This window comes from Sitophilus oryzae, unplaced genomic scaffold (assembly GCF_002938485.1).
Source record: "Sitophilus oryzae breed Bouriz unplaced genomic scaffold, Soryzae_2.0 scaffold_242_pilon_pilon, whole genome shotgun sequence".
Classification (NCBI taxonomy): domain Eukaryota; kingdom Metazoa; phylum Arthropoda; class Insecta; order Coleoptera; family Curculionidae; genus Sitophilus; species Sitophilus oryzae.
This window is the reverse complement of record NW_022146799.1, coordinates 587-17,534: the sequence shown is the minus strand read 5'-3', so window position 1 is coordinate 17,534 and position 16,948 is coordinate 587. Positions and strand designations below refer to the sequence as shown.

Sequence of the window (16,948 nt, the reverse complement as noted above, 5' to 3'; positions counted from 1 at the left end):
CAATTTTTTGAAATCTGCTGAACGGTAGTTTTGTTAAAAGCAAAAAAATACGCCATTACGATCACATAGGCGGATGGCGCTTATGCAAACCAAATAAATTAACACGAAAAGGCGTAACCGACAATAACAAATAAATGTCGGTGTTTACTATTTGAATTAGATTGAAGCACAAAAAACAATCTAGGCTACCAAATATGAATAAGACCTACCTTATTAATAAGTTTTTCTACGTACCTTTGAATGGAAAATGGTATTTTTTCATCCCAGGCGTAAGCGACCTTCCAACAGGTGAAAATGGCGGTTACTGATTTTCGCGTCGAGTCTGATTTGAAGGTGTATTGGCGGTTAGAAACTAAAACTGTATTTTTTCTCACGTTAAGAATTTTTGCTAGTTAAGCCGTTTCATAGATAGGTGCGCATTTATTAGTATTACATTTTGGAACCATAATCTCATTTTCGTTATTTTGGCGCTTACGCCCTTTTGTCATGACGCCGTCGATATAGTTGTCAGCAAATTTGGCTTGACTTTGGCAAAATAAGCTATTATCAAAAGTGATTTGTTTGCAAAGTTATAAAAATATAGTAAAATTGTCTAGATCATATTGTGACGTTTGAATTTAGAATAATAAACAAAATAAATTGTGTCGTTTTAACAAATTACTATTTTTATTGCAAAAAAAGACTTTGTCCCAACATATAGTTGTTAGGGCTCGTAAAAGATAAGTTATATTATAATCATATACGATCTTTAATGTTAATACATTTTTTTAATAACAAGTATCAATATGACATTTTTTTGTTTACAAAATATGTTTACAAATGTTTATTACTGTTTTGTAAATCTTGTGTACCTTAGTTTTCATACAGAAAAGTATATCTATTGAGAAGATATGTATTAAATGCAGCTACAATAATTAAACAAAGCTCAAATAATAAAAAAGTAATTATAAAAGAAAGTAAAGAGTACGACACTGGGTCAATTACAAACATATAACTTTCCTACTTTTTTACCGGTTTCCCTCTTTAGTCTAGAGAGAGAATTGTGACAAGTAATCAGGAAAATAAGGGTAGTGCCTAGATCGATGTAGAGAAGAATAAAAATAAAGAAATTTGTCTAGAGAAAATACAATATTGAATTTAGCAAGGTACGTTTTATAGTTTAGTTTTGATATTACTAGATTATGATAAAAGTTATAAAAGCATGGAAAACGCAATGTGAATTTATTTTAAAGAATATACAGGGTGGCGCCTCTCATACGCGGAGGCTCTAATGAAATTTTGGGAGCATACATGAGTTAATTTAGACAAACTTTTAAATTATATAGAGTTCTACAACAGGGCTACAACTTACTAGTTATTCATCAATTTATAGAATGCTTTGCAGATGTAGATATTCGTGAAGAATCAAGATTCAATTTTTAAAAAAATATACAGAGTAAGTCTTAAATAAGTGCAAATATTTTTAGAGGTAGTATACCGGGTGCGTCTCAAAAGTAGCTCACCCCTATATATTTTTTAATTTTTTTCAGTTAAAAAAACGAGATTTGGTATGTTAGTATATGACTTAAATTAGGATTGATTGACGTATTCAATTGTTTTCGGTCACTTCCTGTTTCGCCGGAAATGACTACAACTTTTGATTTTTAAATGGCACCCTTGGTATTTTTTTACTTTATTCAATAGAAAATAACACTCTGAATAGAATGACATATCATATGTCAACTATTGACATTTTCGCATATGGTTTATTTGAAATTATAACTATAGAGGTTCGTAACAAAAATTTGACTCGAAATACCAAGTGTGTGGTATCAAATTATTTGTAAAAAAATTATCTTAGTTGGAAAAATTTCCAAAAAAAGGCTTGGAAATGAAGATCGATGACATTTCCCATATAATTTTACATATAAAATGACAGAGATCTTCATTTCATAGCCATCGCCATGGGCGCCGGGACAGGGGGGCAGAGGGGCATTTGCCCCCCTGATCACTGAAACAATAAAAATAAAAGCTATCTTCTTACATCCATCTGTAAAAAAATAATCATTATTATGAAATTGTTAGGTGTTACCTGTAAAATAATAAAAAATGTGGTAATTATTGGGAAAACTGGAAATCGTCCGATTTTCACAAAAATTGGTATACACACTATTTTGAGGTCGTAGATTACGAATCTATTTTTTTCTTGGCGGTCTCTTACCGTTTTTCAGAAAAACGGAAAATTACTTCAACATTGAATTTTTCTTTATTTCGGCCCTATAAAGTAATAATTTCACTATATTTTCATTATATTATAGTTTATCTAAAAGCCACACTTGATTGGGGATAGAAAAGTGTCCAACATTTTACTGAAAAACACTTTTCTTAAAAAAATTGCAAAGAAAATTGAGACCAGATGGAAGTTTGACATTTGATATACTATTGAATATCCTTCTTTCTCTCTCCTATGTAATAAGAGAGACAAATATATTCTAGACCTAATCTAGAAATTTGAAAATTTCTAGATTAGGTCTAGAATCTTCTATTTCGGGTGATTACGGATTTTAAATAAATTACCTATTATGAGATCAACAATAATTAAATATACACCAATATCCACAAAATTACGCGGAAAAGTTTTGATTGCATTGGTTTTAACTTCTTTGCGGAGGAGGTTAATCTTTTCTTAGTTAATCTAATAATATAACAACAAAAGATTAACACCCTCTGCATGGAAGTTGTAACCAATGCAATCAAAACTTTTTCGTGCAACTTCGTGGGTATAAATAGTCAGATCTCGTTGGTAAAATAGCAGTTATGGGAAGGAGCCGTTCTTCTGGCGACCGCCTTTCGTAATTCCAGAATGAGCGAAAAAAACACGCTAAATTTAGGTTTAACATTGGCAACGTTGCTTTAAATGCCAGAAAGACATAAACTTACTTCGGGTTTCTCTTATTACCGATTCTGAACCGTCCTAGAACTGTGATGTGTATGCGCAGAAGGAAATATGAAGACATTACTTCATTTGCGCATGCGCTGCAGAGTTCTTGGACGGTTCAGAATCGGTAATAACAAGAACCCGAACAAAGCCATAATCTAACATTTTCAGATTGTTTACAAATTTATTTTAACAAATTTTCCTCTATTATGCATAGAATTGGTTAAAAAAGTAACAGAAAAGAGCAAAAACATTATTGATTATTGAATACCTAACAAAATATGTGCTAGAAAACCTTAAACATATGAGAAATTAAGAAAAATTCGATATTGAAATTATTTTCCGTTTTTCTCAAAAACGGTAAGAGACCGCCAAGAAAAAAGATTCGTAACGTTCAGGTTCGTAATCTACGACTTCAAAATAGGGTGTATACCAATTTTGGTGAAAATCGGACGATTTCCAGTTTTCCCAATAATTACCAAAAATGTCAATTTTTTATTCATTTTTACCTTGCCCCCCCCCCTAAATTTCATTTTTCCGGCGCCCATGGCCATCGCTGACGCCGTTTTTATTCGATCATACGGTACCTATATCATGAGATGAAAAATGTTTTTAGTGATCTTGTATTAATAGCCTTGGCATAATTTTTCGAGTACCCTATATACTGAAAAATAGTTTCCTTCGAACAATTATAAATAAAAAAGATTATGATTAACCTAGGCTATTTAAAACAATTTAAGAAAAGATAAGAAAAAGAAAACAAAAAATTATCACATCTTCGGAATTCTTTAGCCATAATAACATTGACATTATTACTACACGTATACTCAATATACAGGGTGGTCCGAACTGTATTCCGAACACTTCCTCAGCATATTCTGCAGATAAGAATAGCTAAAAACGTTCTTATAAATGTATGTCCTAAAATGCTTAGTTTCGGAGATACAGGGTGTACAAGTTTCATATTTATTTCGATTTTTCTAAATAATTTATGAAGTAACGTCAATATTTGGATGAAAATTGGTGTCGGGGAGTTTTTTGGCATGAGAAATTTGATTTTGATGTCAATATGACTCTTACTTTCAGAGAGCGCCACCTACATATTTTTAACTGGTTTCAAGAGTAATAACTTTTCGTCCGCACCTGTATAAAATTAGTGATTAAAAAAATATAAATTTACGACATTTTTTACGTAAAAAAGGTCTCTTGGTAAAAATCGTTACAAGTAATGGTTCTCGAGATATTTGGAATCGAAATTATCAAGACCTATTATCATTGACATAAATGAAACATATTGACTAAATAGTTATTAAACTGAAATCATAAATTTGAAAAGTTTAACAGAAACTGTTTAATCATCGTTTTTTCGCAGTAAAAATTATGATTAATTTAAAAATTAAATTTTTCCAAATTTATTATTTCAGTCAAATAACTACCTACTCGACGGGTTTATTTTTTGTCAATAATGGCATGTATTGACTATTTCCATTTTAAATATTTTGAGAACGGTTGCACGTAGCGATTTTATAAACACACCGGAAAAGTCTAGGGATATTACAATTTTATCCAGCCATCGTCAGTAATTTTAGTATTTGCATTTCTGATATAATAAAATTAAAATAAACAAATAGTTTACAGGACGTATTGGAAACAAAAATGCGAAATTTACCGAATTTTTCAAATTTACCTTGATTTTTACTGAACTCAAAAAAATACACACATTTTTTTTTATTCTAAACTGTGAATTAAAAACAAAAAGATAAAACCATTTTTACTTAATAAAGGGTATGGCCTCCTCTACTGTTCATTACAGCCCTACATCGTCTCTCCATGCTCCTGATCAGGTTGTCGATCTCTTCTTGAGGTACAGCCTGCCACGCTGCATTCACGGCCCGAACCAGATCCCTACGAGTTTCACGAAGCATACCCATTCTCAAAATTCTTCTTTGGACCGCGTCCCATACGTGCTCGATGGGGTTGAGGTCAGGAGATTGTGCCGGCCAGGGTAAGATGTTTAATTGATGAGCATTGATAAACTCACTTACCACTCTGGCTGTACGAGGCCGTGCATTGTCATGCATGAGAATGAAGTTTCTCCCAAAATCATTGGCATATGGTAACACGACAGGCTCAAGAATTAAATCACGATATGTGATTCCTGTTAGAAACCTTTCAAGAAAAACGAGATCGGTTTTTCGGCCTAATTGGACTGCTCCCCAGACCATAACTGTTCCACCTTGATAAGGGTGCACTTCCTGAACATGATCCAACCGAATAAGATTTCCCGGTTCTCTCCATACCCTAAGCCTTCTCGAATCCGGATGAATTCCAAAGCGTGACTCGTCCGTGAAGAGAACATTGGCCCATTGTTCATTCGACCACTGAACATGATCTTGAGCCCACAAATATCGTACCTCTCGATTTCCTCTCGTTAAGGGTTCAGCTCTCCAGAGGCGTCTGCTTCTTAAGTTGACCTATTTTAATCTATTGCGAACAGTGTCAGGACTAACGGTTACATTATGTGTTTCCTGGAGAATTAAACTAAGCTCTGGTGTTGTAAGAGTCGGTCGGCGTCGAGCATTTAATTGTAAAAAATGATCTTGCTGGGCAGTAGTAATGCGATATCGCCCTGTGTGCCTTTCAGCAATATCACCACTATCACGGTAGCGTGCACTTAATCGCGATATTACACTTTGCGTTGTATTTAATCGCAAAATAAAAACACAAAATCACCACAATACACCAAAACACTTTTACTTTTACACTGGACGCGCGTTTCGCTAACCATGTTAGCATCATCAGCAGATGATTATAAACTAAAGTACAATCTACAAGTTGAGCGTTTATATACTCGCTCAGTGGGCCCCGAGTGGGCGTGGCAAAATCTAGCTAACCAAGTCAGAGCCCACTGAGCGCAACAGTTAGATTTCCGCTACTAGAGTAGTAGGAACAAAGAACTTGAAGGAATTGGACCGTTGTCTCTGTTCATACTATCTTTACATTTATTAATTCTGATGCTTTCATATGCATCTAATTGACTGTAATTTGAGACTTGTTTAATTAGTAATTTTAAATTTATTAAGATCTATATACAATGTTCATTATCATAGATAGATCTTAATAATTTAAATGGTCATGAAACAATAAATATAACTTTATGAAATAAACTAAATGATAGCGAACAGTCAATCAGCACCGGACCAGTTCTTCAGTGGCGTTCCACTAGTGACGCAATCTGTGCACGTGCCAGGCAACTTGTAGATTGTACTTTAGTTTATAATCATCTGCTGATGATGCTAACATGGTTAGCGAAACGCGCGTCCAGTGTAAAAGTAAAAGTGTTTTGGTGTATTGTGGTGATTTAGTGTTTATATTTTGCTGTGTAACACCAAAGGTTCCAACCCTCAACTGTAATAAAATGAAAGTTCTACACCCTGTATCTTCGAAACTAAGCATTTTAGGAGATATATTTATAAGAACTTTTTTACTTATTTTTATCTGCAGAATGTGCTGCCGAAGTTTCCAGAATACAGTTCGGACCACACTGTATAAAAGAAAAAAGTAATGTTTTTTAGTTATTTATCTGTCTATTCGGTCTGCTGGAGATATATAACTCTGAAATATTCCTACTCATCAGTTTATTTTAATAATTACCGAAGATATTGATTAAAGTAGCCGTTAAAATTCTTTGGCTGTCAAGTTTCAACTGGTAAAATTCAGTTTGGTTTAGTACTTGGTTTCAGTTGCAAATAAGTAGATTTTTAAAAAAGGAAAATTTTCAAGTTTATATTTAAATAAATAGAAGATCTATTTGACTGTATTGCTTTTTCGTTATCTGTGATATTTGTGCGCTCGGTGTGAGGTCTTGGGTGAATAATATTTCGGAATTTTTTGAAAGCACTTGAAATTTTCATGTAAGTACTAAGTACTTTTATTTTCTTTTATACAGGGTGTCATTGAAATGGTGTAAAAAATCAGGGGGTGAGTAAAAAAAGTTCCTATAAGTATAGGGGAAAAATGCATATTACGGGAGTTAGGGGCACTGAAAGGGTGAATTTAAAAAACGGTTGTTTTGAAATTGTAGACTTAAAAAACGAGATAAAATTTTGAAAAAATATCCTCTGCCATAAATTTTGACCCTAAATCAAATGGTGATACTGAAAAATTATTTGGAAAAGCGAAAAGGTTAGTTTTTGCAAGGGTAGGGCGTTATTTCGTGAATAACATTTTTAGGTTATTTTTTTGCAACGTGGGTTCATTTTTTGAAAACTACATACTTTTTCCTACAAAAAAGATAATCTTGTTGTACAGGGTGGGTCAAATTCGACGCTTTTAAATGGAAAAACCCTTTTCTATAGGAGATAGACAAAAACTAATATCGGTGTCTGGAGCTCAATTTTTGTCAAAAACATGATGGTGAAAACCGCATATCGATATCTGTTACCGTTTCGGAGTTACGAGGTGTTTTTCAAAAATATTCATTTTTAATAAATCGCTGTAACTTTTTTGCTATGGAAAATTTTGTATTTTTATGAAAACATTTCCAAAGTACTTTTTTACGTAGAATTTAATGGTTTAAGTATAATTTTTTTAAAATTAATAATTTAAGAATTATCAACAGAAAATTTGATTTTTACATGGGGCATCCTGTATATTTTTAGTTTATTGAAAATAATTTAAAATTACCTTTCCAAAAATATAACACACTTGATATTTTGCTCGATTCCTCTTCGAGATATAGAGTATATAAAATTTGCCCACTTTAAATGACTATGCTTTGAACGGCACCGGCTATAATGCAAAAAATTCAAGCTGTGAGCATCAATTAAAACGAAAATAATATGTGTTATGAGAGATGCAGAATTTTATAACAATTTTAAATATATTTAACCAACATCAACACATTTAAACTATATCTAATAACAATAAAAATAAATAGCAAACCAAGACATGAGATTTTGCTACAGGTGTTCGACATATCGACCGTCTTCTGTTATGGGCAGACGGGGCAGTTTTTGAATATTTCTCGCGGAATTCATTAACTCATTGGGGGTGAAAGATACCCTCTCATAACTGCTAAGTATTTCTAATTCTTGTCTAGATTATACGGAATAAGGAACCTTATTCTTCCGCAAATATATCCATAGGATTAGATCCATGGGCAATACGTCAGGCGGCAGGGCCGTATCTGGGGGGGTGTTTTGGGGGTTCAAACCCCCCCCGAAATTATGGCCGAAAATTTTTAAAAAGTAATGATCATTGAGTAAGTAAGTAAGAACGAAACAAAAAAGAAGAATAAGAAGATGGATGAATATCAATGACTAAAGAATACCAGGACATGTAACGTCCATATACGGGCTGCAGCAGAATTTGTGACCTTAGACGCCAACTTTTTAGACATAACGACATCATCAGCTGGTCATCAGCGACAATTTTAGCGATTTTTAATAGTTGGTTGTGTGTAGTGAACTTTGTATAAATTTTATTACAATGGTAATTTGTTCAGCTTTCAAGTGTAAAAGGCTCAATGATAAGAAAGAGCCAGAAGTTACGTTTTATAGGGAAATAAATAGTCCCCTACACCTTTTTAGCGTTTTTTTTATTGAATTAGATAATTATTTTTCTGATATTATATGTACTTGATATGTACTATACGTCGATACTAGTTATGTACCTTTTGTCAACATTTTAATACGTTTTTTTCGTAATTAATTAGTATGATACTAACCGATACACCATAGGCGTAGTGAAAACATATAATATCAAATATATAAATATCCCTTCAAGCGGCAATGTTAAGTAAATATTTGTTGGAAGTTGGAAGAATATGGCACTGTTTGGAAGAATGGTCACAGTTTGGTCTCGGGTGCTATTTGTCCTTGTATTCTTTAGTCACTGATGAATATACATTATACACCCTAACCTCACTTTTCCACTTTGAAAGCAAATGTCATTTTCGATTTTCGACTTTCAACATTCAAGTGTTTAAAACAGCAAAAGTTTGACAAGGACAAGATTTGGAATGTTATGTGTTTTGCTGGTCATTAACGTGATTAACGTTTGTTATTGCTATTAGACAAAGAATTCTTGGACTATGACACTTTAGCGGCAGAACTAGACTTGTGGCGGCAAAAATGGAAGCAGCTACCTGTAGTCGACCGACCTAAAAACGCCATCGAAACGATAATCGGAGTGTAACCAGTGTATATTTCCAAATATATACATTTTATTAATGATCTTAGCAACTCTACCAGTGTCAACAGCTACACCAGAAAGGTCTTTTTCAACCCTAATGCCGCAACCGCACACGCGGTATTCGGCGATCTCCGATCGGGGCTTCGCCGATTTCCTATGTGTGTGGATGAGGAAGTCGGAGTTCGGCGACGAGAACGAGCGCTCGTCTCTATGTTGTTGCTATCAAAGCCCGCATGTATGGATGGAAAGGCGAAGTCCGATCACGAGCGTTCGGTAGTTGATGAGCGCTCGGAGTTCGCTAAATGCCGCATGTGCGGTTGCGGCATAAGACGATTGATGGACTTCCTACGTAACTCTACAGGTCAGGAGCGATTGACAGGACTTGCTCTATTAAGCGTACATTGAGAAATAAATATCGATATCGAAGAGGTAGTCAATCGTTTTTCCTGGGAAAAGACCAGTTTATCCTTTAAGATTAATAATTTTTACCTGTTACTTTTTTAAAATTTTATTTCCAATTAAGATTTGAGTGTTGCCCAAAGCGATTTTTTTATTATGCTTTTTTCTAGCAGTTTTGTAACCCCCCAAACCAACCCCCCGAAATTTTGGTCTAGATACGGCCCTGTCAGGCGGCCTCGACGGCCAACGGCTGGGATCTTAGTTAGTTATTCAATTATTCTTGAAATTTGCTGCAAAAATTTGCTGATAACGTCAGCGTTCAGAGGCGGTGCGTCGTCTTGCTGGAGAAATATGTTTTCGAGTTCCATTAAGGGCATATCATCAATAAGGGGCCAAAGCCTACTAGTTAAAAGTGGCGAACTTTTAAAAATTCTGTATTTCGAAGGGGATTATAACAAAATATCAAGTGTGCTATATTTTTGGAAAGGTAATTTTAAATTACATGTGTAGAGGGTGTTCCAAATAAAAAATCAATTTTTCTGTTGATAACTCTTAAATTATTAATTTAAAAAAAAATATACTTAAACCATTAAATTCTACGTAAAAAGGTGCTTTGGAAATGTCTTCATAGAAATACAAAATTTTCCATAGTAAAAAAGTTACAGCGATTTGTTAAAAATGCACATTTTTGAAAAACACCCCGTAACTCCGAAACGGTAAAAGATATTGATGTGCGGTTTTCACCATCATGTTTTTGATGAAAATTGAGCTCCAGACACCGATATTAGTTTTCGTCTAACTCCTATAGAAAAGGGGGTTTGCTCTGATGGGTTGCTAACTGGTTAATCAACATAAACTTATGCAAGTTATGGCGGTTCAAAAGTAACCAAGTAGTTATTAAATAATTAATTGGAAAATCAAAATTTCATTATTTTTAAAACAAACTCCCTTAATATGCATTTTCCGCCATATACTTATAGGAACTTTTTTTACTATTTTTAGGAGTACTATCACCCCCTGATTTTTTTTACACCAATTCAATGAATTATCGTTGTATTTTGTTCCACTTTTTACATACCTTGACTTTTTTAATTTTTAGGGCTACTATTTTTGTTAAAAAAAATTGTGTGTGTAAAAATTGAAGGATTTGTTTAAAAAAATGTAGTTTGAAATGTTGAAAAAGTAATAAATTAAGCTACAGGGTGTTAAATTCGATTTATTATCATTTTCTTCCAAGTGCTTTTTTGAATTTTTTGTGTGTGTTTTTTTCCTGTACATTTTGTACATTTGTTGCTTTAAAAACAATCTAAAATGTCAATATTCCATGGGTATATTGATAAATGAGGTCTAAATTATAAGAACATTCATTTTCTGGCAAAACTTGAAGGGATCGGTAAAAAGGTAAACAAGTTATTGCCGTTTAAAGCTAGAAATTATTTAAAATAAATTTTTAATCACTCTGTATGAGGTAGTATTATTTTCATTATTGCAACACAATAACTGATCAATAACTAAACTACAGTAAATATTTAGTATTAAAAACTTTGATACCCTTGGAGAAATGAAGCCATAGAATTTTTACTTCAATTTCACAAAATTGAAAATATTTCAAAAACGGTAAGGTTTAAATGTGATGAAACTTAATCAAATTTATCTTTATTTTAATCGTAGACACTAAAAATGTGATCCTATACAGGGTATTCCATTTAAAAAAATCAACTTTGATATTTTTTTATTTATTTGGCACACTCTGTATCCTGTAAAAATATTTTTAAATTCTAGCTCTAATAGTCCTTCAACAAACCCAAAACTGACAATTTGCAAAAATCTAATCGGTTAGTTACAATACTCCGTGTCATAAGTGGTGAACAACTCTGTAGAATACACGGAAAGAACCTGATAATAACCACCAGCTCTCCTATAAAATTAGTAAATTGGTGCTTATCATGTTTTTCCCTTGGACCCTTCAATTTTTAACACAATGGCATACTTAATACAATTAAAACTTTCCTAAAACTAATATTACAATTATTGTGTCCCATTTTAGCTGTCCTTGCTGGTTAAAATAGATCAATTTAGACTATTCTGTATATTTGAGATGTATTTTTTCTCTGGAACTTGGCCTAAAAAAGCAAATGATGTCATTTCCTAATAAAAAAATAAGCCCAACGCTCTAATACGTCATGTGCACCATGTCAGGTTTTTGATATATGGATTAGCAAATACGTAGAACACCTATAAAAATGATCGAGTATTTAAGGTGTGACTGTCAGGCGATATAAGACGCTGCATTTCATTCTTTTATGTTATTAGAAAATAAAAAATAGCTTTGCTAACTGAAGAAATATTTAAGAAATATTATATTAACTTAAAATGGTATAAAAATAGTATTTCTTAAAGGTTCTATTTATCAGATAATAAATATAACAATTCCTATAGGTATAATAATGTGTTTATATAGTTTAAGTATATACCGAGTGTCTCATTAATGTCGAGAGATTAACTAAATCTCGAGACAGTAATGAAAAATTTCCTCCCACGGTTTAATATTTCCCGTTAAAAAAACTATAATATTCGTTGTAAAACTACTGAAACTATACTTATCGTGTGTAAAATTGTATATTCTTTTAGAATATGTCTCTTTTGGAGTTGTAATGTTAATAGTTTTAAGGGAAAACCCGGGAGAGACATCGGTTATTCCTTGTTCCAAAAATTATTCATTATTATATGGATGCCTGGCGCATTCGCCAAAATTTCATATTGTGATTTAATAAAAAAGTTATACAGGGTTGTTCACCACATACGACACGGAGTATTGTAGCTAAACGATTAGATTTTTACAAATTGTAAGTTTTGGGTTCGTTGAAGGACTATTAGAGCTACAATTTAAAAATATTTTTACAAGATACAGAGTGTCCGAAATAAGTAAAATATATTATAGTTGTATTTTTTTAAATAGAACACCCTGTATATTATTCAATTTTTGAATTCTACGATTGAAATAAAGGTTAATTTGATTAAGGTTTATCACACTTATACCTTACCGTTTTTGAAATATTTTCAATTTTATGAAATTGCAGTAAAAATTTTAAGGCTTAATTTCTCCAAGAGTATCAAAGTTTTTAATACTAAATATTTACTGGAGATTATTTATTGAGCAGATATTGTGTTGCAATAATACAAATTTTACTACCTTATACAGAGTGACCAAAAATTTATATTAAATAATTACTAGCTTTAAACGGCAATAACTTGTTTAATTTAAATGAAACACCTTATATATTTTTCGTGAATCGGTTGCGCAATGTAATTGTCTATCAAATTGTATTATACCATTTTTTACCCATCTCTTTAAGTTTTCGTAGAAAATGCATTTTCTTATAATTTAGACATCATTTATCACTATACCCATGGAATATTGACATTTTAGCTTATTTTTAAAGATGTAACAAATTTTTAAAGATGTAACAAATTTTCAAAGGTTGCCGATACTAATATTGTCAATAAAGATCGTTTATTTAATTAAAAAATAAAAAAAACTGTTTAAATATTTTTTTGTTAAAGAGGACCAATTAATATGATCCCAGTATTCAAACTACATTAATTGACTGTTTGCATTGAGTAATAATAATTGCTCCAAATACTAAAAAACTGAATTTTGTGTGTGTATTAGACAGTGTGTTAAAAAGTAACACCTTATACATTTTATTTCATTTTTTGACGGATGCTTATTTATAAAAACAGAGACGTTCATTTTCATAACTTATTCATCAAAAATTCATTATATTTTTTGGTCGGAAATAATGGTGGTATATTTAATTGGTATACTCTTTTACAAAGATTTATTTTTTTGTATGCCAGTGGGCTTGGAATATTTACCACCTGTACATTTTGTACATGTACAAATGTCAATATTCCATGGGTATAGTGATAAATCAGGTCTAAATTATAAGAAAATGTATTTTCTACGAAAACTTTGGAGAGATGGGTAAAAATGGTATAATATTTATAGACTAATTACATTGTGCATCAATTGACAAAATATATAGGGTGTATTTAAATAAACAGGAGTTATTGGTGGACTAAGTTACTAATTATTTTTCATATAAATTTTTGACACGCACTATAATGTAGTAAAATTTTTATTATTGCAGCACAATATCTGATCAATAAATATTCAGTAAATATTTAGTATTAAAACTTTGATACCTCTTTGGACAAATGAACCTTAAAGGTACACTGCAATTCATAAAATTGAAAATATTCAAAACGTTAAGGTTTAAGTAATAAACCTTAATCAAATTTACCTTTATTTCAATCGTAGAATCCAAAAATAGAATAATATATAGGGTGTTCCATTTAAAAAAACACAACTATAATATTTCTTACTTATTTGGGACACTCTGTATCTAGTAAAAATATTTTTAAATTGTAGCTCTAAGAGTCCTTCTACGAACCCAAAACTTACAATTTGTAAAAATCTAATCATTTAGCTACAATACTCCGTGTCGTATGTTGTGAACAACCCTGTATATTTAAAGATGATTTTATCTAATGAAAAACACTGTTTTTGTAGCAAGAAATGTTGTGTCTGAAGTGTATATTTTAATATAAACTAATTATTAATTATAACAAACATAAAAACGTCATTTAAATACAAAAAACGTGTTTTTTTTTAACTTTTTCTATTTTTTAAATTTATTTTTATTTTGTTATAGATTCAACAATGTTGCTGAACTTCCAGACAGTATCAATAGTATTAGCCACATTAATACCAACAGGTAAACCATATTTTTGCCAAGAAAATTTACAGAGTGTTTTTGATTTTGTGCGTTTCAGGTTTGAGCATAAAATGCTTTCAGTGCAGTTCAGCTGAAGATCCAAAATGCGCTGACATCCAATCAAATGACACTTCTAGTCCCTTCCTAAAAGAATGTAAAGGTGTTTATAATGGTCATACACCTTTTTGTAGGAAATTAGTAACTTTAGGTAACTTAAAATCTACTTTTCCTTATCTTTAAACTGAAAATGTCTTATAATTTTTAAATTAAGTAGAATCTGGTACATGTTGCGTGTAAAAGCAAATCAATAGTATACCTGTGTATGGCTATAAATTTTGCGCTGGATATATACTACATGATAGTAAGACCCATGATACTTATGGAGCAGTTGCCTGGTACACAAAACTAGAGCAACGGACGGCAAGGCTAAACCTATGCAAAGTCCAGAGACTAACATGCGTTTGCATCACAGGAGCCATGAGAACCTGTCCAACAGCAGCAATGGAGGTCATTCTAGATCTAACACCACTGCACATTGTCATTGGTAGATATGCCAATGCGACATTGATTAGAATGGTCACTAACGGAATTAGTACTGGGAGAATTGTCAGATCAGGGGCTTGGAACACCCTCATAAAGGAAATACCACTCCTGCAACTCCCAGTGGACGATATGCTAAGAACGTACAACTTTGAGAAACATCTCCATGTAGTATTGAGCAATAAAAAGGATTGGAAGAGCGAAACGCTTGCCCAGCAGTTAAAAGACCATACCATAACTTGGTATACTGATGCTTCCAAAACCAATACGGGAACAGGGATCGGAGTGTTTGGGCCGAGAGCTAAATACTCCGAACCAATCGGCACTTACCCTAGTATCCTACAGGCAGAAATCTACGCTATCGAAAGATGCATACAACTTATCTTAGATAGGAACTATCGGAAACAAGAAATAGCCACCTTGTCTGATAGTCAAGCAGCGTTAAAAGCGATCAACTCAGTATCAATCCATTCGAAATTGGTCAAAGAATGCATAGAGAAGCTGAATAAATTAGGCAAAGAAAACAAAGTCCTCCTACCCTGGGCGCCTGCTCACCAAGGGATAGAAGGCAATGAAAAAGGAAATAATCTAGCTAGGAAAGGAGCGAACACTCCACTAACTGGACCAGAACCGTTCTGCTTTCCAAGTGGTAACCAACTCAAGGCGGACTCAAGAACTTGGAAGATTCCATCCGCAACCTGGAATGGAAATCTTGCAATGGTCGAAGACACTCGAAGAAGTTTCTGAGGGCTTATGATCAAGAAAAATCACAGATCTTTCTGAGTAAGAACAATCTTCGGATTGTCACGGGGTTTTTAACAGGACACTGTCTCCTCAATGGACACCTCAGTAGATTGAAACTAAGAAGAAACGGCGAATGCAGATTCTGTGGGAAAGATGGGGAAACACCAGTACACCTCATCACTGAGTGCGCCGAGACGACAACCATTCGTGCCATGAATTTTGGTACGACTGATATTGGAGATGGAGAACTACCCTCTATAAAACCGTCCCAGATACTGGCTTTTTTTGTCAAAGCCCTGGGACTGTATGATGAGTTATGATTCAAGAAAGGGGGACACAATGGATCTGTAAGGTCGAAGTGATTAACCCCCCTCCCACTCATTCTAAATTCTAAAAAAATTCTAATGGCTATAAATTAAAAATAATGTATGATCGAAAAAAAACGACGTTTAGTTAGCTCGGAAATGACGATCAATGACATTCCCCATATAGTTTCTTCTTAGTCATCGCTGACGCTGTTTTTTTTTAGGATCATATTATATTTTTATCTGAAAACAAAATAGATAAAAAAAAAAACACGTTAAAGTTTTTTAATAGACGTATCTGTTGAAATATATTGATATAATTTGTAAAAATAAATGATAGATTTTATAGTCATTCTTCTTGTTTTTTTTTGTAGTTCTGGAAGGTGAGAATAAAAGGATAACAAGAACCTGCGGATGGCTGACAGAGAAAGACGAAACTAGGGCTGATTCCTGCACGAAAAAAGATTCAGATTTTATTTTCAAGACTTCCTGTAACTGTTTTTCGGACAATTGTAACCACAGCACAAATTTAAAGATTACATTCTCAGTATTTTTGATGTGTCTATTTATCAGTTTGTCAAAATACATCGGTTGTACTTAAGAAAATGTGAAAAATTTGTGTTCTCTTCTATGAATAAAAAGATTAAGGAAGAAGCAAATCAACAAACTTGAGTGGAACGCGATGGGAGATTAATATTGATTTATCAGTGTCATTCTAATTTTATTTAAAACTTGTAAAAATATAAAGTAGAGTAGACTCAGTTGTTAATAAATCTCATTAGTTATTTAAGTTGTTTAAAAAATGTATTTCTAATAAAAATAGATAAGTTACAATAATTATTTAATAACAAAATTATCAGATATGCTACTGAATCATCTAAGTCAGATTAACGTAACCTAATTATTTTTGGCAAGCTGTAAATAAAAGGAAAAATGCAGGAAATAATATGTAATGAGTTAATTCTAAATGAATCTCATAATGGATTGGTTTACTACACGCCACGTAAAATAATTTTACTAAAATTATTACTGTATTCTTATCTACATTAGGCCGGGGCGAAAAAGGG

General features: G+C 32.5%; 1 protein-coding gene across 2 annotated transcripts; it reads left to right on the top strand.

Moving 5' to 3' along the window:
• Positions 1 to 1,025: 1,025 nt before the first annotated feature.
• Positions 1,026 to 16,671, top strand: LOC115884401. Of its 2 annotated transcripts, none has more exons than XM_030902960.1 (4): positions 1,026 to 1,145; positions 14,230 to 14,292; positions 14,351 to 14,500; positions 16,256 to 16,671. In XM_030902960.1, the coding sequence occupies exons 2-4, from the start codon at positions 14,238 to 14,240 to the stop codon at positions 16,480 to 16,482; spliced, it is 432 nt and encodes a 143-aa protein (XP_030758820.1). In that variant the 5' UTR covers positions 1,026 to 1,145; positions 14,230 to 14,237; the 3' UTR covers positions 16,483 to 16,671. The 2 variants fall into 2 exon arrangements, with proteins under 2 accessions (XP_030758820.1, XP_030758819.1); XM_030902959.1 differs by lacking the exon at positions 1,026 to 1,145 and adding an exon at positions 6,742 to 6,831.
• The last annotated feature ends 277 nt before the right edge of the window (positions 16,672 to 16,948 follow it).